General features: G+C 39.3%; 2 protein-coding genes across 2 annotated transcripts in view; one reads left to right on the top strand and one right to left on the bottom strand.

Annotated features, from left to right (window-relative positions):
- Positions 1-6,053: 6,053 nt before the first annotated feature.
- On the bottom strand, positions 6,054-17,496 carry LOC111867567 (aromatic-L-amino-acid decarboxylase). The gene is made up of 9 exons (XM_023857550.2): positions 17,402-17,496; positions 12,681-12,881; positions 12,164-12,277; positions 11,500-11,551; positions 11,298-11,368; positions 9,809-10,045; positions 8,906-9,445; positions 8,616-8,781; positions 6,054-7,886 (listed from the first exon to the last, which is right to left on the bottom strand). The coding sequence occupies exons 2-9, from the start codon at positions 12,879-12,881 to the stop codon at positions 7,558-7,560; spliced, it is 1,710 nt and encodes a 569-aa protein (XP_023713318.1). The 5' UTR covers positions 17,402-17,496; the 3' UTR covers positions 6,054-7,557.
- The window catches only part of LOC111867569 (ribonuclease P protein subunit p25-like protein), a 145,127-nt gene continuing 141,123 nt past the window's right edge, over positions 15,208-19,211 (top strand). Inside the window, exon 1 of the mRNA XM_023857552.2 lies at positions 15,208-15,340. The gene's annotated coding sequence lies outside the window, so the exon portion shown is untranslated. The remainder of the gene's footprint in view (positions 15,341-19,211) is intronic.

The raw sequence follows: 19,211 nt of genomic DNA on the forward strand, positions 1-19,211 counted from the left end.
CTATGATGGCAAGCAATGCAATAGCTTAGCGTAAATAAAGCACCTGAGGATGGCCCAGTGTTGCCGAAACATGTAGTGAAGTGAAATGTGAAATTGAGTGCACTACAAGACGGCCATTACATACATATCATGGATGAGTAACAAGGCACCTGAAAGTTGCTTCACTGCGACAAGCATTGAAGTACCTGTTCTTTGCCCAGATTTTATTTCAAATAAACTGTACTTAAATAATGAAATTGCTCCTTTTCTTCTCTCTTATAAAATATCGAAATGTGGAGTATCTGTGGCACCAGCAAATGTCACCCCCTCCCCCAAAAAAGTCTTCAAGACCAATTTCCACCAATGTGGAATTTTTTGAATGGACACAGACACTTATATTAGAGATCACTTTTAATTTCAGCATGTGCAACATATGTTCCACTACAGCCCACATAGTGTGCATACAGCTCACATGTGAATATTTAATTTCTTCACAAAAAGACAAAGTAATAAAACAGTTGCTTTCTTTTAGCATTGCTACTAAATGAAAATGATGTATTACACATTTTAAATAAACTACATGTCAACAGCAATGAGGCACTTATTTTTCATAACTGATATATAAAGGTTAATGCATTAAAAATTCACTGAATTATTTATTTTCAGTAAATTCAGATACTCCAAAAGTTGAGATCCCCATTTACAAGTGGCATTTCCCACTAACAGTTACATGTGTAGATAACAAACTTTTATATTAGGTCTTGCTGCATTTCTAAAACTGCATGGATACAACCACAATAACAATACTTCTTTACGTCTCAATAATCTACACTTTGAAACACTGTGATAGCATAGGATTCTCATATCTCAGTTATCATAGTGCATTTGAAGCTAAATAACCTGCTTCACTAAGCAGACTTGACTGGTCTCAACAGCTCATTCTTGCCAGTACTGTTCTGTCCTTGACGGTTATTCCTTCAACCCCATTCCATCCTGCCTCCACCATTGGCATATCTACATGTATATGACAGGTATGTTCATTTATGACTTGTCTCCATGCGGTCGCGACACAATTTGATAAACTGTGGCTTTAAGGAGTTTTCCATACATGTGTTAGAATTTTTATTTTATTGCTAGTGGGTTGTGATTAAGTCCCTTGTACTGTGGCCACTCCTGGCCTATTGTACCAGGCCCAGATGGTAGGTGAGGGTGATTGTGGAGCAATTGGTGGAATGAAGATTGGCAGGGTAAACCGAAGTACTCTGAGAAAACCTGCCCTGGTGCCACCTTGTCCACCAAAAATCCCACTTGACCAGACCCGGGATCGAACCGGGGCCGCGGAGGTGGGAAGCCAGCGACTAACCTCTTGAGCTATGGCGCGGCCGTGTTAGATGTTACTGGTGTTCGGTCGAATCTCAATAGCCATTATTTCTCCGAAACGTCAGGTGACTTTCACCAGACTGCATGGAAATGTATCCCAAAAGTTTGATTTTTCTTATAATTTTCTGTTGGGGTACCTGATGCCCCAACATACGCCTGGTATTACTTCTTTACTGCACCACTGACGGGTTAAAAAGATTTTCACCTATAAGGTCCTTGCCACTGTTAGGATCGTTAGATTTAGCGAAGTGGGGCCCTTGACCACGCCCTTGACCATGTCAATGGGTACTTGCACATTGCTAAGATTATAGAAGCAACGGCGTAGACATGTTCTCTGAAAGAATGAGTTTAAACACGACCTTTGAATTTGTGAAAGTATTTTAGTGTATAACTAAGGTTATGTGATTTACACATTTATTCAAATTAATTCGGCGCCCTTTGGAGGTGTAAGAGAAACAAGTAAGTCTACAATACGTCTTATGGAACTCTGTCAATGTTATCAGTTTATGTTACTGTTAAGGCTTTTTACGAAGTTTTATAAACATATCTAATGTAGTATACGGCGGTCCCGTGTGATTTTTTTTATAAGCATGTGTTCAAACGTCCTGTCACTATTCTTTCTTCCGCCCTGGAGATTTGGCATGAGAAATTATATAAAAAAAGTTTGATTGTATGGTTTTGTATGCATATGCCGCGTATGTGGTAGACGTCATGTGCCGCTTGAGCCATTTTTCACGTATCAGAGAACGTCAGAGAAACTGAGCTGTGCAAGTGAGGTTGCAGTTCGATCCCATTTTCACCCCTGACTTTTCGATATTTATAAGTACTATCCAAGGTACCCCGGTTTGGTGATTAGTTGAACAGTTTTGCAAAAATGCGTTTTTGTTAACCTTCAAATGAAAGGACCGAAAATAATTTGCAAGTATCTATATGATGCCCCCAAATTTCAAGGCTAAATATGTTTAGTGCGTTCATGTCTTCTGCTCTGCCCACCTTCTGTCGTTTTCTACCCCGTGCCTAGCTTAGTATGTAGATTCCAATGTGGCTAATGCATTCAGAATTGCATGGATTATTTAAGCAGTATCTTGAACTGTAATATGTTTTAGTCATCTTGTTTGGTGAAATAGTGTATATTATTACATGGATCGGAAAATGGAAGAGTGGGTTCTAATGGTCTGTATTTCTTATCATCAGTCTCAGCTTGAATATAGTATTATATTCTGGGGTTCTTCTCCAGCTATAAGAAGTTTATTTGTTGCCCAAAAAAGAGCGATTAGCGTTATGCTGAGACTGAGTCCTGGAAACTCGTGTAGAGAAGGTTTTGAGAGGTTGGGTATTTTGACGGTTCCTAGCCTATATATCTATTCTAAATTGATGTCTGTTGCTAGAAATTGCAATTTTTTTCAAACCAACAATAATGTTCATCATCTAAACACTAGACAGTTTGGAAAGCTTCATGTGTTATCAGTGAGATTATCTTCAATCCAGAGAGGCGTGTTATATTCATCCATTATGGTTTATAATAATCTTCCTCAAAATATACAAAGGATGAGTGATAATGTGAAGATTTTTAAATGCACACTGAAAAGTTTCCTCACAACAAATGCTTTTTATTCAATAGATGAATATATTTCTGCTAAGCATGTATAACATTTAATAACAATATTCCTTGTAATTTTGTTTATGGATGACAATGTAAATTATGGTTGTTTGGTGCTTTTGGTTGTGTGTGGTTGTCTGCTGTTGACACGATTGTACTTCTGCAATCGAGTCTTATTTTGATGAGTTCAATGTCCGGTCCAATTCGAACAACAGATCAGTGAATTTATGAATTATGTATGTATGTATGTGTGTGTATATATAAAATTAATATATATGTATATAAATTTGAAACATTGGTATCATTGAAACAGAACAAACACACAAAATGTAGTCATCCAAGAAGTTTGATATACTGAAACTAATGAAGGCTACTGTAGCAGTTTCTGCCAATAGACCTCAGTTGACCTCAATGTGGGCTCCCTTGATAGCACGGAGAATGTCCAGAAGATATTCAAGCTCTTGCCATGTTCTGTGGAGCATGTCCACTGGAATAGCTGAGATCACATTCCTGATATGGGTCTTCAGGTCATCAAGTCTGTTAACTAGTGACTGGAACACACTGCTCTTGACATATCCCAACAGAAAAAATCCAGTGGTGTTATGTCTGGTGAACATGGAGGCCAAGGCATTGGACTGTCTCTGCTGTTCCATTGTTGAGACGATGGAAGCAGTATAAATAAATAACATTGTCAGTTCAATTTACCTGTTTATTCACAGTAATAATTATAGAGAAAATCACAAAGAACGAGACAGGGTAATGTCCCTTTTTATCACAAGAATGTTGAACACACAAACTCTCAGGCAGCGTCAGGCTCTCACTGCGCCCTTCCTTTTCTCGTAAGACTGTCGGAACAAAAAAAAAAAAACAAAAGAATGGAAAAGAGCGCCCTCTACACAATATGGAGATATAAGGCGCCAACATTCAAACTATAAGAAAATTAATACAAAAGTGATTTTGATTGTTATTAATACTATAACATCCATCTTCATGGAAATGTCCTGTCTGGGAATGCCAGTGGATTTCTTCCTGTGGGGATATGTCAAGAGCAGTGTGTTCCGAACCCCAGTCGACGGACTTGATGACCTGAACACCCATATCAGGAATGCGATCTAGGCTATTCCAGCGGACGTGCTCCAGAGAACATGGCAAGAGCTTGAATATCTTCTGGACATTCTCCATGCTACCAGGGGAGCCCACATTGGGGTCTACTGAGGTCAGTATAAAATTTCCAGAGTTTCACTGTGATCTGCCTCAAACAGCGTGTGGCTAGCTCAATTTGTCTGCATGCCACAATTTTTCAAAACCCCGAAAGGACTTTGTGGACACACTGTACATTAGCTTTTTAAGAAGGACTGTGTTCATTGGAATTATGATTTATTTAATGGCACTGTCAATAGATCAAATACACAGCCATGAATGATAAAATGAATAATGATTTGTAGAATATATGGAAGGAAGTGGTTGACCCTGATTTAAGGTACTAATCTGGCATTTTCTTGGAGAGACTGAGGACAAATTAAAAACATCAGTCACGATAGCAAGCATTCATGCCAAGTTTTGAACTCAGCTCCCCCAGAGTATGAAGCAAGAATACTACCCACTCAACTCTGAAGTATAGGCAGCTTTTTACGAATGTCATTTTTGGCCGTATGGACCTACCTTTGTATTTAAGAGTTCAAAAATGTATGTAAAATGTGGTGTCAAGTTTTTGGATTTTGTTTTATCACCTACCAAGAATTAGAGTATGATGAGGATTTGGATTGAGTGTATCTGGAGGGATTTCATATGTTCTGATTGTTACAGGTAGAGATATGATTCCAAAGTACGGGACAATTTTTATGATTCCTTTATTGTTGTGTGAGGCTTCTCTGTCTCAGATTTTATTTTACTATCCATTAACTGAATGAGATCAATGTTTGGCAGTGTGTAAGGCCGCTGTGTCACATACACAGAAGTTAGCCAGACCCTGAGACATAGGCAGCATGATGTATATCTGAAGGCTAGGATCTTCTTGGCTGTAACACTGTGTTGTTCAATTTAAGTCCACCATTGTATTGGAGGAATGTATCACCATCTTCAAGGTTTAAGAGAAAGCCAGGAAAGAAACCAGTCATAATTAGGCAGCTGAAGATGGAGGTGATAGTCATCACCATGAGAACCTCAAATCCATATCATGATGTTTCTCTTAAAATGAACAGAACAAAAAAATATCAAAAATTGTCTGACAAAAATTTAGTGTAGGTGAATGAAACCAATTTTGATTGAAATCAATAAAGCAGACTGGGCCCTCTTGTATACTGACAGATGGATAGACATGAAACATACAGGTGGTTTTCAAAAACCATTTCTTTTAAACGCTGTTAAAGTTGCTAACACTGGTATAGACCACGAGGGTTCTGAGGAGAATGATTGTGCCTAAGTAAGTAACTCTTTGGGGTAGAATTCTTTTTTGAGAAGCTAATAGTTGCTCAACTTGCCAAGAGCACCTTAGTTTAATATGCAGAGATTGGTACCATGTGTGTAAGGTTCTGCCACTGATCTCTGTCCTAAGTCAGATGAATAATACCCCAAAAAATGTGAAATCACAATATGAGAAGAGATTGACTGTTTTAAATCTATGTCTTCTGGGTTGTGATGCTGTGTAGGCTGATAGATGATTACCAAGGCATAGGTGGGGGAACAATATTAAAATGGATCTTAGAGAGATGCAATGGTATGGATTGAATTGATCTGGCCTGTGATAGGGACAGTGAAGGGCTCTTGTGATCATGGTCATGAACCTTCAGGTTCCATAAAATGCTAGGAAGCTCTTGAGTAGTTGCATAATTGGTGGCTTCTCAAGAAGGGCTGAACTCCATGAGAGTGTGAGTGAGTGATTCCAAATGACCATGGTCTTAATATTTATCGCTGCGAGAACCTAATATGTTATGATATTGTTGAACTGGAGGCTTTGCAGTACTCCTGTGTTGCAAGGACATTTCAGTTCTTCCCTTTGCTTCACTGCAGTGGGTAGTCGTTTTCTACATGTTTGGGTATGTAGTTGGAGAGTGGTTTGGGAAGGTACAGATAAACATTACAAATTAATACTATATTTTACACTTGTGTAAACCTCGTTATAATAGGCATATATTTAATAATTTAGTCATGGTACAAATAACAAGCAACATCTCAGCTTTGGCAATGATATAAATACTGATATATGAAAATGTGACAATGGTTTACATTTTTATTATTCTTTCTTATTCACGCTTTGTTGTGTATATACACAAACATGTGTTCTCATTCACTCTGTCATTCACTCGGTTTATAAATAAACATAAAGCACAAACACATAGTATACAATTGCAAGTAACACACTGAGGTACTGTTACAGTACAACATTCATTCATGAAATGCAGAATATAAAAATGGACAAAAGTCCTGCAATTAGAAACATTCAACCATTCTACACTTCTTACTTTATTTACAGAGGTTTAAACATTTGAAAATATAACAGTTTGTTTCATAACAGGAACTTAGAGAAATCAGTGTCTTTATATGAGGGTGGTTCATATTTGTTCTGGATTTCATGGACGCCATCTTAGCCTCACTTTTCAACATCAGAGGTGCTTGTGAATGATTGTAGAAGTGCACTGCCACAGATGTTCACTTCTATGATTTGATGCACAGAAATGTCTTTTTTTTTCCTTTCCCCCCGAATAAGCTTCTGAGCTTCATTAATGTTTAAGCACAATAGGCCACTGTAGGTCACAGTGCAAGGGCTGAGGAGGCCTACCCCTCATACATTCATTCATTAATGTTCACGCAGTTAACTGATTTTTGTGACCATGGGGAACATTACACACTGTGGAATGGCAGCCCTTGAATGTAGTACATCTTTCATATTTGTGCTCTTGAGAGTGCATAATCCCTGAATTGTATTCTTAAGTCTTCAGTGAATATCAACTGGTTTTGTTCTGTCTTTAACCAAACGTTACACATTACAGCTCACTGTTTCACATTGCTGCTAACTTCTATTCATGCCGTCATGCAATGTGCATGAATGCGAGTATGATTGCGTGAAGAAGGGGCATGTGAAATGGTGAGAAACATTGAAAATTCCTGGTCAAATTTGAACCACCTACATAACACAACAAATAAGGGAATGATGCTTTAAACCAGGTTCTTACTTAAAGAATACTATCTTGTGGGATATGATGCCGGGTAGATTTATAGAAGTCCATCAGTGTTTTGGAGGAACATACTGCCTCCATCTTCAGGGTTGAAGAAAAAGCCAAGCAAGAAACCTAGATGCAGGCTACAAGCAGAGCAATGAAGATAGAGGCAGTACATTGCTCAGAAATGGTGGTGGACTGATGCTGGATTACATGGCATTATATCCCAGATGATGGTACTCTATGTAGACATAGCCGTGAGAATCTCAAATCCAAATATAAATATTCTATCAACATCTTCATTTATAAGAGCACATCAGTTTGTAACCATTAACTGTAAGCAGTTAATTGTGTAACTGTTGGCAAATTATAAGTGCTAGGGATTTGAATGGTTTCATACTGGAAATATAAACAGTTTGTTGTTGACTCAACAGTTTACACTCATACAACTTCCTTCTCCTCTCTGATTGTGAGGGAGTGGAACACATCCTCATCCATATTGTCATTTTCTGGAATTATGTTATCCTCATCCTCAGGTACAATAATAGGCGTCGCTCCATCGTGTAAGCTGGATCGTGACAGAGAACGTCTGTAGAGATCGCGTGAGACACTTCTTGTGAAGCTTAGCCTCCTGGATATAATACGTTGCATTGGAGGTTTTGGTGTAATCTCTGGTGTTGCAGGTTTTGCAGGGATAGGAGCAACTTTCTCAATTGTGTAGGACTCAAGGAGATCGTTCGTGTGCTCCTGAATCACCTCCCAAGCGTGATCTAAATGGAGAAATGGAGTATTTTATTATTTAAATAATACAAGTTGTTTTAAGGCTGATTGTATGCCTGTTATTTTATTTAATTATGCAGAATCATACCTTAAGTTTATTTGGTGAAAGTAATAATGAATGAATAATGTAGTGGGGGAATAAATATTGGGTGTAAGGAATGTTAATGGCTGGACTCAGAAGGAACCTACATCTAGATATTTTATCCTAAAATTAAATTGACACCCTGTGACTAGGCTGTGAAATTTTATCTAAAGATTTTCTGTGTGAACTACTAAATTCATAATAAATTGTTATAGTTTTTTAAATGACCACTGTACCCAGAAAGATCAAATTCTAATTAAATTTAGTAGAGAAAATGGAGAAAAACATCTATGTCTGTACTTTGAACATCATTTTAAAATCAGTTACATATTAACAGTGCTGATTTAGTTTTGTTCATATGATGCTGAAATATTAATAGTGTAATGCAATGAAGTATGTACTCTCTTAAGATTTTCTTTATTATGTGAAGGTTTGTTAGTGACCAGCAACAATGTAGAGTAGTCCTATTGTAAGGCAGATAATATTTTACTATTCTACATGATATGTAAATGTTATCTTAATATATGTAAGAGGAAAATTAATTGCCTAATATTTAAGTGTATTGAAACATATACTATGAAAATGTTTGGTAAGAAACAATGTTGGAATAAGCAAGAGGACTGTAACATTTGCTTACCAATATCAGCTTCATTTGCATGTTCAGCAACAACACAGAAGCGGATGATGTACCTTCCTTTAACCAATGATGGGATCATGTGAAGTTTTCCTGAACCATTAATAGAGGCCAGAAGATCCTGGTTTAGCCTGTCTGTTCCTCGAAGTCTGAAGCACACGAGACCCATCTGGAAGAAATCAAATTACTTATAAGAATTCATGACATCAAGCCTTTTATGTTTCAGATTTGCATGTCATGGCATTTTGAAAATAATTGTTAATTCTGAGAGTTAAGTTCAGCAATGGACTTACCTTAACTTCATTGACAACTTCAAATCTTGAATCTTTCTTGACAAGGACTTCGAAAGATTTTGCAAGCTGGCAGTGATTTCGGATGTATGATTGGAGTCCCTCAATACCATATTTCCTTATCACAAACCACAGTTTTAAGGCTCGGAATCTGCGACTTAGAGGTACACCCCAGTGCCTGTAGTCAATGGCTTCATCTGAATTTGCATGTTGCAGATACAGAGGATCGACAATCAAGGCTGAAGTGAGTCTGATCCTGTCTCGCACCCAATATGTTGAACAGTCAAAGTTAACCAGCAGCCATTTGTTGGGATTTGTGTTGAAAGAGTCTGCATATTGTATTCCTGCCATCAGAGGTTTGTTCTCTGGACAGATGAAAGCATTTCCAGCATATGCACCATCTACGTGCAACCATACTGCTGGAAAACGATGACATACTGGTCCAATCTCAGTGAGGTTATCGAAGGAGCAGCAAGATGTGGAGCCAAGTGTTGTTGAGACAAAGAATGGGACCAGGCCTTTGGCCACATCATCCTCCATTGCCTATTAAAGATAAACACAATCCATCATAGTTGTTATTTTTACAGGCAGTTTAATGCTTTTTAATGACTTCTTGTGTCAGTTGCTGAATTTATTTAACCATTATGATGCTGGTAATTATAAACAGCAGTGATATTGTAAGTTGGAGAAATATACCATGATACAGTACTGGCCATCAAAAGTTTCAACAGATTTTTGAGGTGAAGAGGTATTACTGTTAATGAGCAATTAATTACTGATATATATGATTTTGATAATGTAAACTTAAATACAATATGTAGTAGAATGAAATCTCTTATTCCCACTTCCAAATGTTGCTGTAGCACATTGTACTTCAAATCTATATTCCTGGCAATTGAATCTTACCTCTCGAAGTGTAGCACCACGGAGACTGCATCTTTCATCTGGCTCCAAAATACGAAGTTTGACAAGACAGATCATGGCTGCCTTCTCAACACAGGAATGAGCCTCTTGTGAGCAGTATGCTACAAGTCTAGGCAAGAATGCGCTATCTTCCATGTCAGGATAGTCTTTCTTCAGGTTTTTGATGGCCTGGGCTCGAGCAGCCAACATTGAAACTAGGATACATTCACTGGCAGAAGACTGCAAGAATAAAAAAGGAAGAAATTGTTCACTTAATAAATTTGAGAAATATTTCATCATTATATCTAAGCGTGAGTGTAGGGATGGCGTTGAAGTGAGAGGCTGTAACATTTTTCTTTGGACCTGAAACCATCTCACCTCCCTTCTTTTTTTGTACATGATTTCAGACCAGATAAGAACACACTCTGTAATTTTGCACAGAACTTCTGCTTTTTATTGTCACATAAGTCCCACTGGGAAGGAATAACCTCCTCATGTAACTGCTCAGCACAAAAGAGTCATGTTGGCAGTTGAATGATGTGCTTCTTTAGTTCTGTGTAAGATTTGAGGCTTTCATGGTGGTGACTATGAAGAAAGCAGTCTTCTGGGATTTGGCACCGTGTATATGTGGTGTTAACCGACGTTTCGGAGGAACGTATCGCCTCCATCTTCAGGGTAGAAGAAAAAATATAAGAAATCTGCAAGCGAATAGACCGTGAGAACCAGTAAAAGCAGACTGCTTTTAAGGGTCTGAGATAACCGCTATAGACCTCAGTCAAAAGTTTGTCCCGGACTTCAACTTTTCTATGCCAGTGTGCTCAATTATTCATTATAGGATTATAATACAATTTTTTGTGAATTAATGACTTATTAATATAAAATACTTGTGCTGATACATGTAAAAAAGGTAAAGCTATTCCTGTAATAGGCTGTGGAGGCTCATAAGGTTGTGAGACATCAAGGCTTCTTTATTTCCTAGACAGTCGGCCCACAGATTGTGGTGAGGTCAGCCTTATATGCCGGCCACCATTTACACCCCAGGAAGATTCATGGTACTCATTTCTGTTAGAGGCTTAGTTGACCCAAGGGCCATAGTGCGGTTGGAAGGATTAAGCCAATTGCAAAACCCATTGACATCGAGAATCAAACTTATGACCTTTCGTCTTGTAGCATAGTGCCTCAATCAACTAGGCTACTCTGTGCCTCAAAGCAGATGCCCTTAGGGCTGTGAGATGTCAAGGCTCCCACACTGTACAGACACCTGGTTCACAGATGGTGATGAGATTGTCAACCTTATGCACTGGCAACCCTCAGCCCCCTGGAAGATACCTGGTACTAATTCATATTAGAGTCTGAGCTGACCTCAGGGCCATCGTGCGGCTGGATGGATTAGGTCAGTTGAAAAATCCAATGACCCCATTGGGAATTGAACCCGTGGTTTGTACATGTGTGATGAAACAGGTTATATAATACTGGTAGGCTCAGTACTTACTTGTATGACTCCACCGCCCTTACTGCCTGGAGAAGATGCTATAAATTCATCAGGAAGCCCAATAGCTTTGCCTAAAAGTAGAAATGGAAAATCCATAATAGTCACATAGTTAGAAAGGAAATTATTAATAAATTATGTAGTTCTCTGCTATTTATCAATGGCATAGAAGATAGATATGGCGTATTAGTCAAACTAAACTTACCAAACCAATCCAAGACAATGGTCTCCAGTTCAGCACATACTGGGCTGGCAGCCTGCAAAGAAAGTAAGATTTGTGTTACATCACTGTATCACATTATTGATATACTGTCTTACAACTGCTCATTTTTTGAAATATAAATAGTGCATATAGTTTTATATGGGTGAATTGCGGCATGTTATGTGCAGCATATATTGACAAACATACAGAGCCCATATCTGTTAATGAGATTAATATTTTATTTTGGCAGTAAGTATGAAAATAAGGGCTGCACCATAGCTCAAGCGGTTAGTTGCTGGCTTCCCACCACGGCGACCTGGGTTCGATCCCGGGTCTGGTAAAGTGGGATTTGTGGTAGACAAAGTGGCGCTGGGGCAGGTTTTCTCCAAGTATTTCGGTTTCCCCTGCCAATCTTCATTCCACCAATTGCTCCACAATCACCCTCACCTATCATTTGGGTCTGGTACAATAGGCCAGAAGTGGCTGCAGTACAAGGGACTTAGTCCCTTAGTATGAAAATTATGGTCTCTTTGGATGTGACAGGTATCACTGTTTCAGACGAACCTGTCATCTCCCTCTTCAGGGTACATACCTTTCAAATCACAAGATGTCACATCCCAGAAGGCCATAATCTTATTTTATTTGTGCTTGATGAAAAGTGACCTACCCATGAGAAACCGATGCAGCCAATAGCATCTGACAGCATGTCACCAAGAATTGACGGATAAGAGTTGCCAGATGGAAAGTAAGCATGAAATCTGGGGTGTTGCCAGTGTGTTACCTGAAAAAGAATGTTAACTTGGTTACTTTGATGCATTATGCATTCGTAATGTGTGTTATCACAGTAGCAAACATTTACACTATATCATAATTATTTACAGAAATGCAAGTAAATGCTGTGATAAGTGTAAATCAGTTTTGCGTTGGTGTAAGTTACAGCAGATGCTATGGAAAAGCAGTTAAGGAAGACTGATCTTTTGATCATTCAATATGCTATTAGACCATATTTGATTGTTTTTCTTATTTAATTTGTAGCTGTTCTCATTGAGAAGTGTGCATAAATAGATCACCCATAGGACAAATAACTTAAGTAGGGAGGAAGACTCTCCAATATGGAGTCCAAGACTTTGCAATTCAAAAGTATTCATAAGATGCTAGTGTGCAGTGTGTTAACAACAGCTTACCCCAGGCATTATCTTTGTGTCAACGTCAGCCATAATTGTATCCCAGTCCTCTGGATCCTGGGGGGCCTGTGGTGGGAGAAGATAACGGAGATAGCCAGGTTCTACATTTGGTGTAACCCTTCGTGAACTTAGCCCATCCATGTAATCACAGATGTAGTCCACCATTTCCTTCCCTCGTATTCTGAATTCTTCAGTGTCCATCTGGGGAGAAATATATTTTCATGTAATAATATATGAGAAATGATTGCTGTCACCCCCTCATTGATTGCTCTAATAAGTGATAGAATGTGATGTTTGTGAAGAAGTATGATGTTCAAAATTAGAATAGCCAATATTAATTTTATTTGATTATAGGTAGGCATGTGAGATAAATTGGTTGTTCCTTATGAGAATATGATTTTGCTGATTATAGTAGAAGGTAAAGTTGTTAGTTAAGCACCAGGCCATGAAGACGTACGGGGGAATGAAGATATGGCACCACCATTCTTGACCTCTGCACTAGATGGAGGTGAGTGGTCAGCTTCATGCCCTATCCATTTTACCGCTGGGGGAAAAAGCCCATGGTACCTACTGGATAGGAAGCTGGGTGGGCCCCAGAGCTGGTCTGGATGCTGTGGACTAGGAAAAAATCTCTTGACCTCTCAGGGATTAAACCCCAGCTGTCTAGCCTGTAGCCTGTTGTCATACTGACCAGGCTGTCCCAACTACTGATGAGTGCAGTCGTAAAGATAAAAACCAGGGACTTTTAAATTTTAGTGGGACATTTTTATGTATACTGAGTGTTGGTATGAGCCGGAGTAGCACAGTTGGTAAAGCGACTGCCGATAGGCTGGACAACTGAGGTGTCGGAATTTTATCTTCTTCATGTAGTCCACACAGGCTCTGGGGCCCACCCAGCCTCCTATCCAACGGGTACCATGAGCTCTTTCACCAGGGGTAAAGTGGCTAGGGTGTGAAGGTGAGCACTCACCTCCAGCTAGTGCCGAGGTCAAGAAAATGTGGATCCATACATACACTACCCCAGATGCCTTCATGGTGTAGTGCTTAATTAGTTACGCACAGGGACAACTTTACCTTCACATTTACTGAGTGCTGGTATTTTGGAAGTATCTGTTGTCAGATTTTATTTAACTAACATATGCTGCTGGTAGGCAGCTTATGATAGCCAAATTATTTATTGAAACTGTGAATTGCATTTTATCATAGTTCTCTATAAGTGTTTGTAAAATGTGTTGTATTAACGGTAATGCTTGCAGTATGACAAAAGAGTCTGTTCAATGCAAGACTCACAGTGTAACCGTTCATTTTGATTGGAGAACTGTTGTGCATAAATTAAACAAAGGAAGTGAGCGGTTACAACAGATTTATCTCTGACATACTGGCAATAAGGCCTCAAATTTTGGGCTTACTGCTATAATTTGCAGTATTTCAAGTCAGTGTATTGAACCTCTTTGCTAATGCAGTTGTGTAAAATGGCATATGTTCCTGTCTGCCCTGGCTTGCAGCTGTCCTGAATCCCATGATAAATTTCACATTGAAACCTTTTAATGAAACATTATTTGTGGCCTTATTTGATAATTAGGACTATTACATGACTTGAGAGCATAGATGTATATTACACAGTTATTTAATAAAACTGAAATTAAGGGTGTTTCATGCTGTAATTTTGCAAGCGATACAGATTATTCTGTGTATATATATATATATATATATAGTTTTACATAAAGTGTCAATTTTCAGAAATAGCGTTTGAGCCCAGAAAGGTAAACGTGAAACAGCAAACCACACAGTGAGACAGAAACAAGTAGACACATATAGTGTTAATTAAATGCCGGACTTTTTAAATGATCGTAGGGGAGCTGGACGGATTTTATTTAAATTACCGTTGCTGTTGGGCATTTAAATGTCCGTTGCCGTTAGGTGTTTAAATAATTCTAAGCATTTCATTAAAATGTATCTAACATAATTTTTTTTATAGAGGAATGGAATTGACTTTGCTTTTATCAGCACCAAATGAAGGTCAGTGGCCATCTTCAAGCCCAGGCTACTTTACCTCTGAAGAATGATAGCCCCCCCCCCCGTACCCACCTTGTAGAACACTAGAACTAGTGACAGAGAGGAAGAAATCTGTACCACTGCCAAGAATCAACCCCCGCTACCCAGCCTGTAGCCATTACCATACTGACTGAACTATCTTGGCTCCCTTTTCTTATACTGGTGCGTCGCCTCACTTCTGACAGGCTATACCCGTGTTTATATACGTCTTGTATGAAGTTTCGTGCCTTGTGATTGACACGGCGAGGCACAATATTCAGAGAGAGAATCTGCTTGTGTGTCATTGCCTCGAAGTTTTCTTTAAAATCCGTATCCAAGTGTCAGCTTAAGTTGTGAATGACATATACACATACACACGCGCGCGCACACAAGCAGAGCCTTCGCCAGACTGCCGAATCTTTCGTTCACCCTACAGGAGAGACACTACTCGTGTCTACTCGAACCACGTGCTTTACGAACTCGGTGTAGTCGAAATGCCAGAAGCCTACACACGTCACGATTTCTTCTCGATATCACCCCAGTAACGCTTTGAACAGTTACCGTGAAGTGAGTTGTGTTCTGTGCCTGTCAACCGGTATCTCAGATCTCTGTGACATCATTAAACAGTAAGTTTTGATACATCTTGTGTCTCAATTGCCACGCGATAGTCACACATTGAAGCGAATGTTCATGTACAGCATCAGTGCGAGAAATAAGGGGAAGATTCCGGTACAAATTTCAGGATGTGTCAACAGAGTCGTTTTTGGACAAACAGGAATCGAACCAAAACGTGGAATGCTTACTGAAAAGAAACTGGATGTAGTCGGTGCTGGGACTAACATTTCCTCGAAAATCTCTTGGATGCGAGTACCGGGGTTTAATGTTTCATGTTTCAAGTGTCCTCTGGTTTCGAAAGGGAACTTAAGAGCTTGAACGTGACATTTTACGGAGGTTTATGGAATGTATGCGTAAGAACAGAGAGCATTTCTATCATCCCTTGTGATTTGGGCGGGGTTTGTGTATGATTTGTTGGCTTGTAGGTGCGTAGAGCGTGTTCTTCCCACCGGACCAGCCGAGAGACTTCAGGCAGGCTCTTAAATAACCTTCCTGTGTATACGACTATGAATATACTCGTACATTCCTGATCCAGCATGTAAGCATATCGTGAAGCGGTTTATGCAGTGAATTTGTTGAAAGTCTCACATCTGCAGGTGTATTGTATGTGGGCGATGGGCCTGAAACCGAGCACTTCTTTTTTAATTTGGTGTGAAATGCAACTGTTCTGTTTCATATTTCCTACCGTCGACGTAAAAGAACACCGTGCACGGTAACCAAGGCTGTCATAGCGATGTATAAGCACTGCGGTAGAATTTTCGAATGGAACTCTACTCATTCCCAAATTTTTAATGGCATGTTTTACGTATTAATTTTCTTAATTTAAGTATTATTTTTTTTTAGTTTCAGCTACTATATATTTTGGTATTGACAAGGAAAGCTGGTATATATATATTTTTTATATAGTTACAGGTAATGTGCAGTTATTATGTTAATGACATTTACTTCCCCCCCCCCCTTGGCACTACAGCTCCAGTGGGCCTAGGCCTACCTCCATAAACTTCTCCGTTCACTTCGATTTTTCTAGATCTTACACATTCGGTAGGACTCCTTGGGCGGGTGATCAGGTCGTCGCAAGGCCTCTACCTGTACACAAACACAGAAAAACGCACACAAACATCCATGCCCTGAGTGGGATTCGAACCCACGATCCCGGCTTCCGAGCGAGCGAAGACAGTGCACGCCTTAGACCGCTCGGCTACCGTAACCGGTGACGTTTACTTTACAACTACTAAATTCACGTAATGGCAACTTTTTAAACTTGTTGTAGACATATTCCTGAGGACACGCATATTGTGTTATGTTGTTTGTAAATTAGAATTTGGCCTATACGCTTAAAGAGAAATGTCAGAAGTTAATATCATAAGTATTTGTAGTTTCCAACAACGGGCATGGTATTGATGGCCTTCGTTCGCACAGTCTCTGTTTCGTAACCCACTTCCGTGGTTTTGTTTTACATCACCACCAGTCATTCGTCTCATTATAATCCTCCAGTTTATCGATTATCGAAGTAAAACGGTTTCAGCTGACAAACTTGGACAGGCTATCATTCCCATGATAGTACCTTTTGGAAAAGAAAGAGTACAGTTTGCTAACGTTGTGGTTGCACATTGTATAATATCCTGGAACGAAAATAGCTTGCAGTGTCAAGATGAAACCCCTAACCAGTAATACAATTGGTGTGTAGGCCTACATTGTATGCGACACCTCAGTAGCTGGTACATAAGAGACTAATGCCACGAATTAAAAATAAGATCGAGATCATTTAATCAGTGCGTGAAATTTTGTTCCGAAACGTCGACAAGACTTCACACTATATTGATCGCTGCTCATAATCATTTGAATTTAATTAATGAACAAGGTTCAGACAGGGAACAGTAGTTTCTTAAAATGTAAGAATGTATCACTTTTTGTTGAAATGGCCACGAGCAAGAATTCACGTGTCTTCATCATGTAACCATGTAGAAATGAACATTTTTTTATCAGTAATTTTCGTATTTTTACAGGTATATCGTTTGAAATGATGGAAGAATATATTCGAATTTTAAACAGTTATATTGCTTGTAACTCACCTTAGTTTTCTTATGACGCGAGTAGCGATGTAAAGTTACGAAATTCGTAAAGTCAACACTTTTCACAACCACTCGCAACCCACAATCTTTGTGAATTGACTGGCGAACTGTACGCTTGTTGGCTTTTATATATTCAAGCATCCTCCTCTCCGGCTGGGTAATATACGTCACATTGTACTACTTGTTCCGCAGACATCGATTGTGTAACGAGGTAAGGGGATTACCAGCAGTGAGTAACAGTCGCACTGGCTCTTAGATCGGCATTAACGAACGAGCATGAAGATGTCTATCAGTATTACATCTTAGCTGATCCCGAAGGTGTATACCATACGAAACCTTCGACCTCTGGATTGTTGGGATCGTGACTTACAATCGCATTCATAGCATGAAGTTTTGTTTCTTACTTTTTGTTGTGGTAGAGGCTTTACGATGGCCGTCTCCACCATCCAAGGAGTCTCTCCTATTGTCTTGATACGGACATACACATTTTCTAAAATATGTGGAAACATTCCAGTTTGGGTTAAAACTGGACAACAGTAACGGATCGTTGTGTATAGGCCTATATGTATTTTTTTTTCTTGCATCTCTAGCGGAAGTTGCTGGAACATTGGATTAAGCCCTTCTTACCGAGCACTACAAAGTCTTGTCGCTGAAACCAACAGTTCCGGGGAGAACTAAGCGCCTACTTTCCTTTCACTACAATTTAAATGTATGATGGGGAGTTAGTAAATAGGTCACAAATGAATATTAAACGTAAAACATGTTATATTCGAACCTGGGGAAAACATTTATTTCTTGACATATCCTCCACCAACTTTGATACACTTGTCCCATCACTACCAGTGCGTTGAAACTCGCAGCATAGCATTTTTTTGACTCTTGTCTCAGCCATTTCTGCGTCTCCTTTCCAACCTCTTCGTCATCAGCGAAACGTTTGCCACCAAGATGGGTTTCTAGCGGACCAACAGCTGGAAGTCGCTAGGGGCCAAGTCGGGGCTGTAAGGCGGATGTTCAAAAGTTCCCACTGTACGAGTACTTGAATTCTCTCCTGGGCTACTCGGGCTGTATGGGGTCTGGCATTGTCATGATGAAGTAGTACCACTCATGCCAGTTGACCTGGATGTTTTCTGCGAGTTGCAGAAAATATTAAAACTAAATTGGGAAATAAAACACAAAATTTAAACCAATCGACGCGTAAATATTAATAAAGATTTTAAATATAAAAATCGACAAGGCCGATTGACGACAGAGCAATGAACAAATGAAATCTGGAGTTTAAATGTTAATATTGAGTGCAGTGTGACAGCTACGTGAAGTGAAATACACCTGATGATGGCCGGTTGCGGCCGAAACATGTAGTGTGAAAGAAGGGGGACAAGAACTACAATAAAGTGTTACATTTACGACGGGGTTTATATTATACATATAGAAGTGCATCCTGAAGCTTCAACAGAACTTCACAGTACGATGCAGAATGCACATTTTCACCACGCTTTTGAAAATTGGCTAACAATACTCCCTGAGAATCCCAAGACACCATAAGCATAACCTTCCCAGCTAATGACGTAATCTTACACTTCGAGATTTTTGGTTGAAGGTGAACTGGGATTTTTCCTTTGCGCTGAACACGCTTTGATTCGGGTTGGCAATGATGCACCCACGATTCGTCCCCAGTAACAATCCCTTTAAGCATACTCTTTTGCGGTATCTGCATACCGTAACAGATGTTACAAAGGAAGACCCATTCGGTTAATTTTTTCTCGATCCTTCAGTTCTCTGGACACCCACCGTGAGCACATTTTCCGAAACT

The sequence above is a fragment of the Cryptotermes secundus genome, unplaced genomic scaffold (genome assembly GCF_002891405.2).
Source record: "Cryptotermes secundus unplaced genomic scaffold, Csec_1.0 scaffold480, whole genome shotgun sequence".
NCBI lineage: Eukaryota > Metazoa > Arthropoda > Insecta > Blattodea > Kalotermitidae > Cryptotermes > Cryptotermes secundus.

Bases quoted from the DNA above. Each gene is read 5' to 3' on its own strand.
- LOC111867567 (XM_023857550.2), bottom strand. From the start codon at position 12,881: ATGGACACTGAAGAATTCAGAATACGAGGGAAGGAAATGGTGGACTAC. The intron at 11,369-11,499 runs GTAAGTTTAGTT...TTCTACTTTTAG, and splicing joins CATTGTCTTGGATTGGTTTG to GCAAAGCTATTGGGCTTCCT. The intron at 10,046-11,297 runs GTAAGTACTGAG...TTATTCTTGCAG, and splicing joins AGGGCGGTGGAGTCATACAA to TCTTCTGCCAGTGAATGTAT.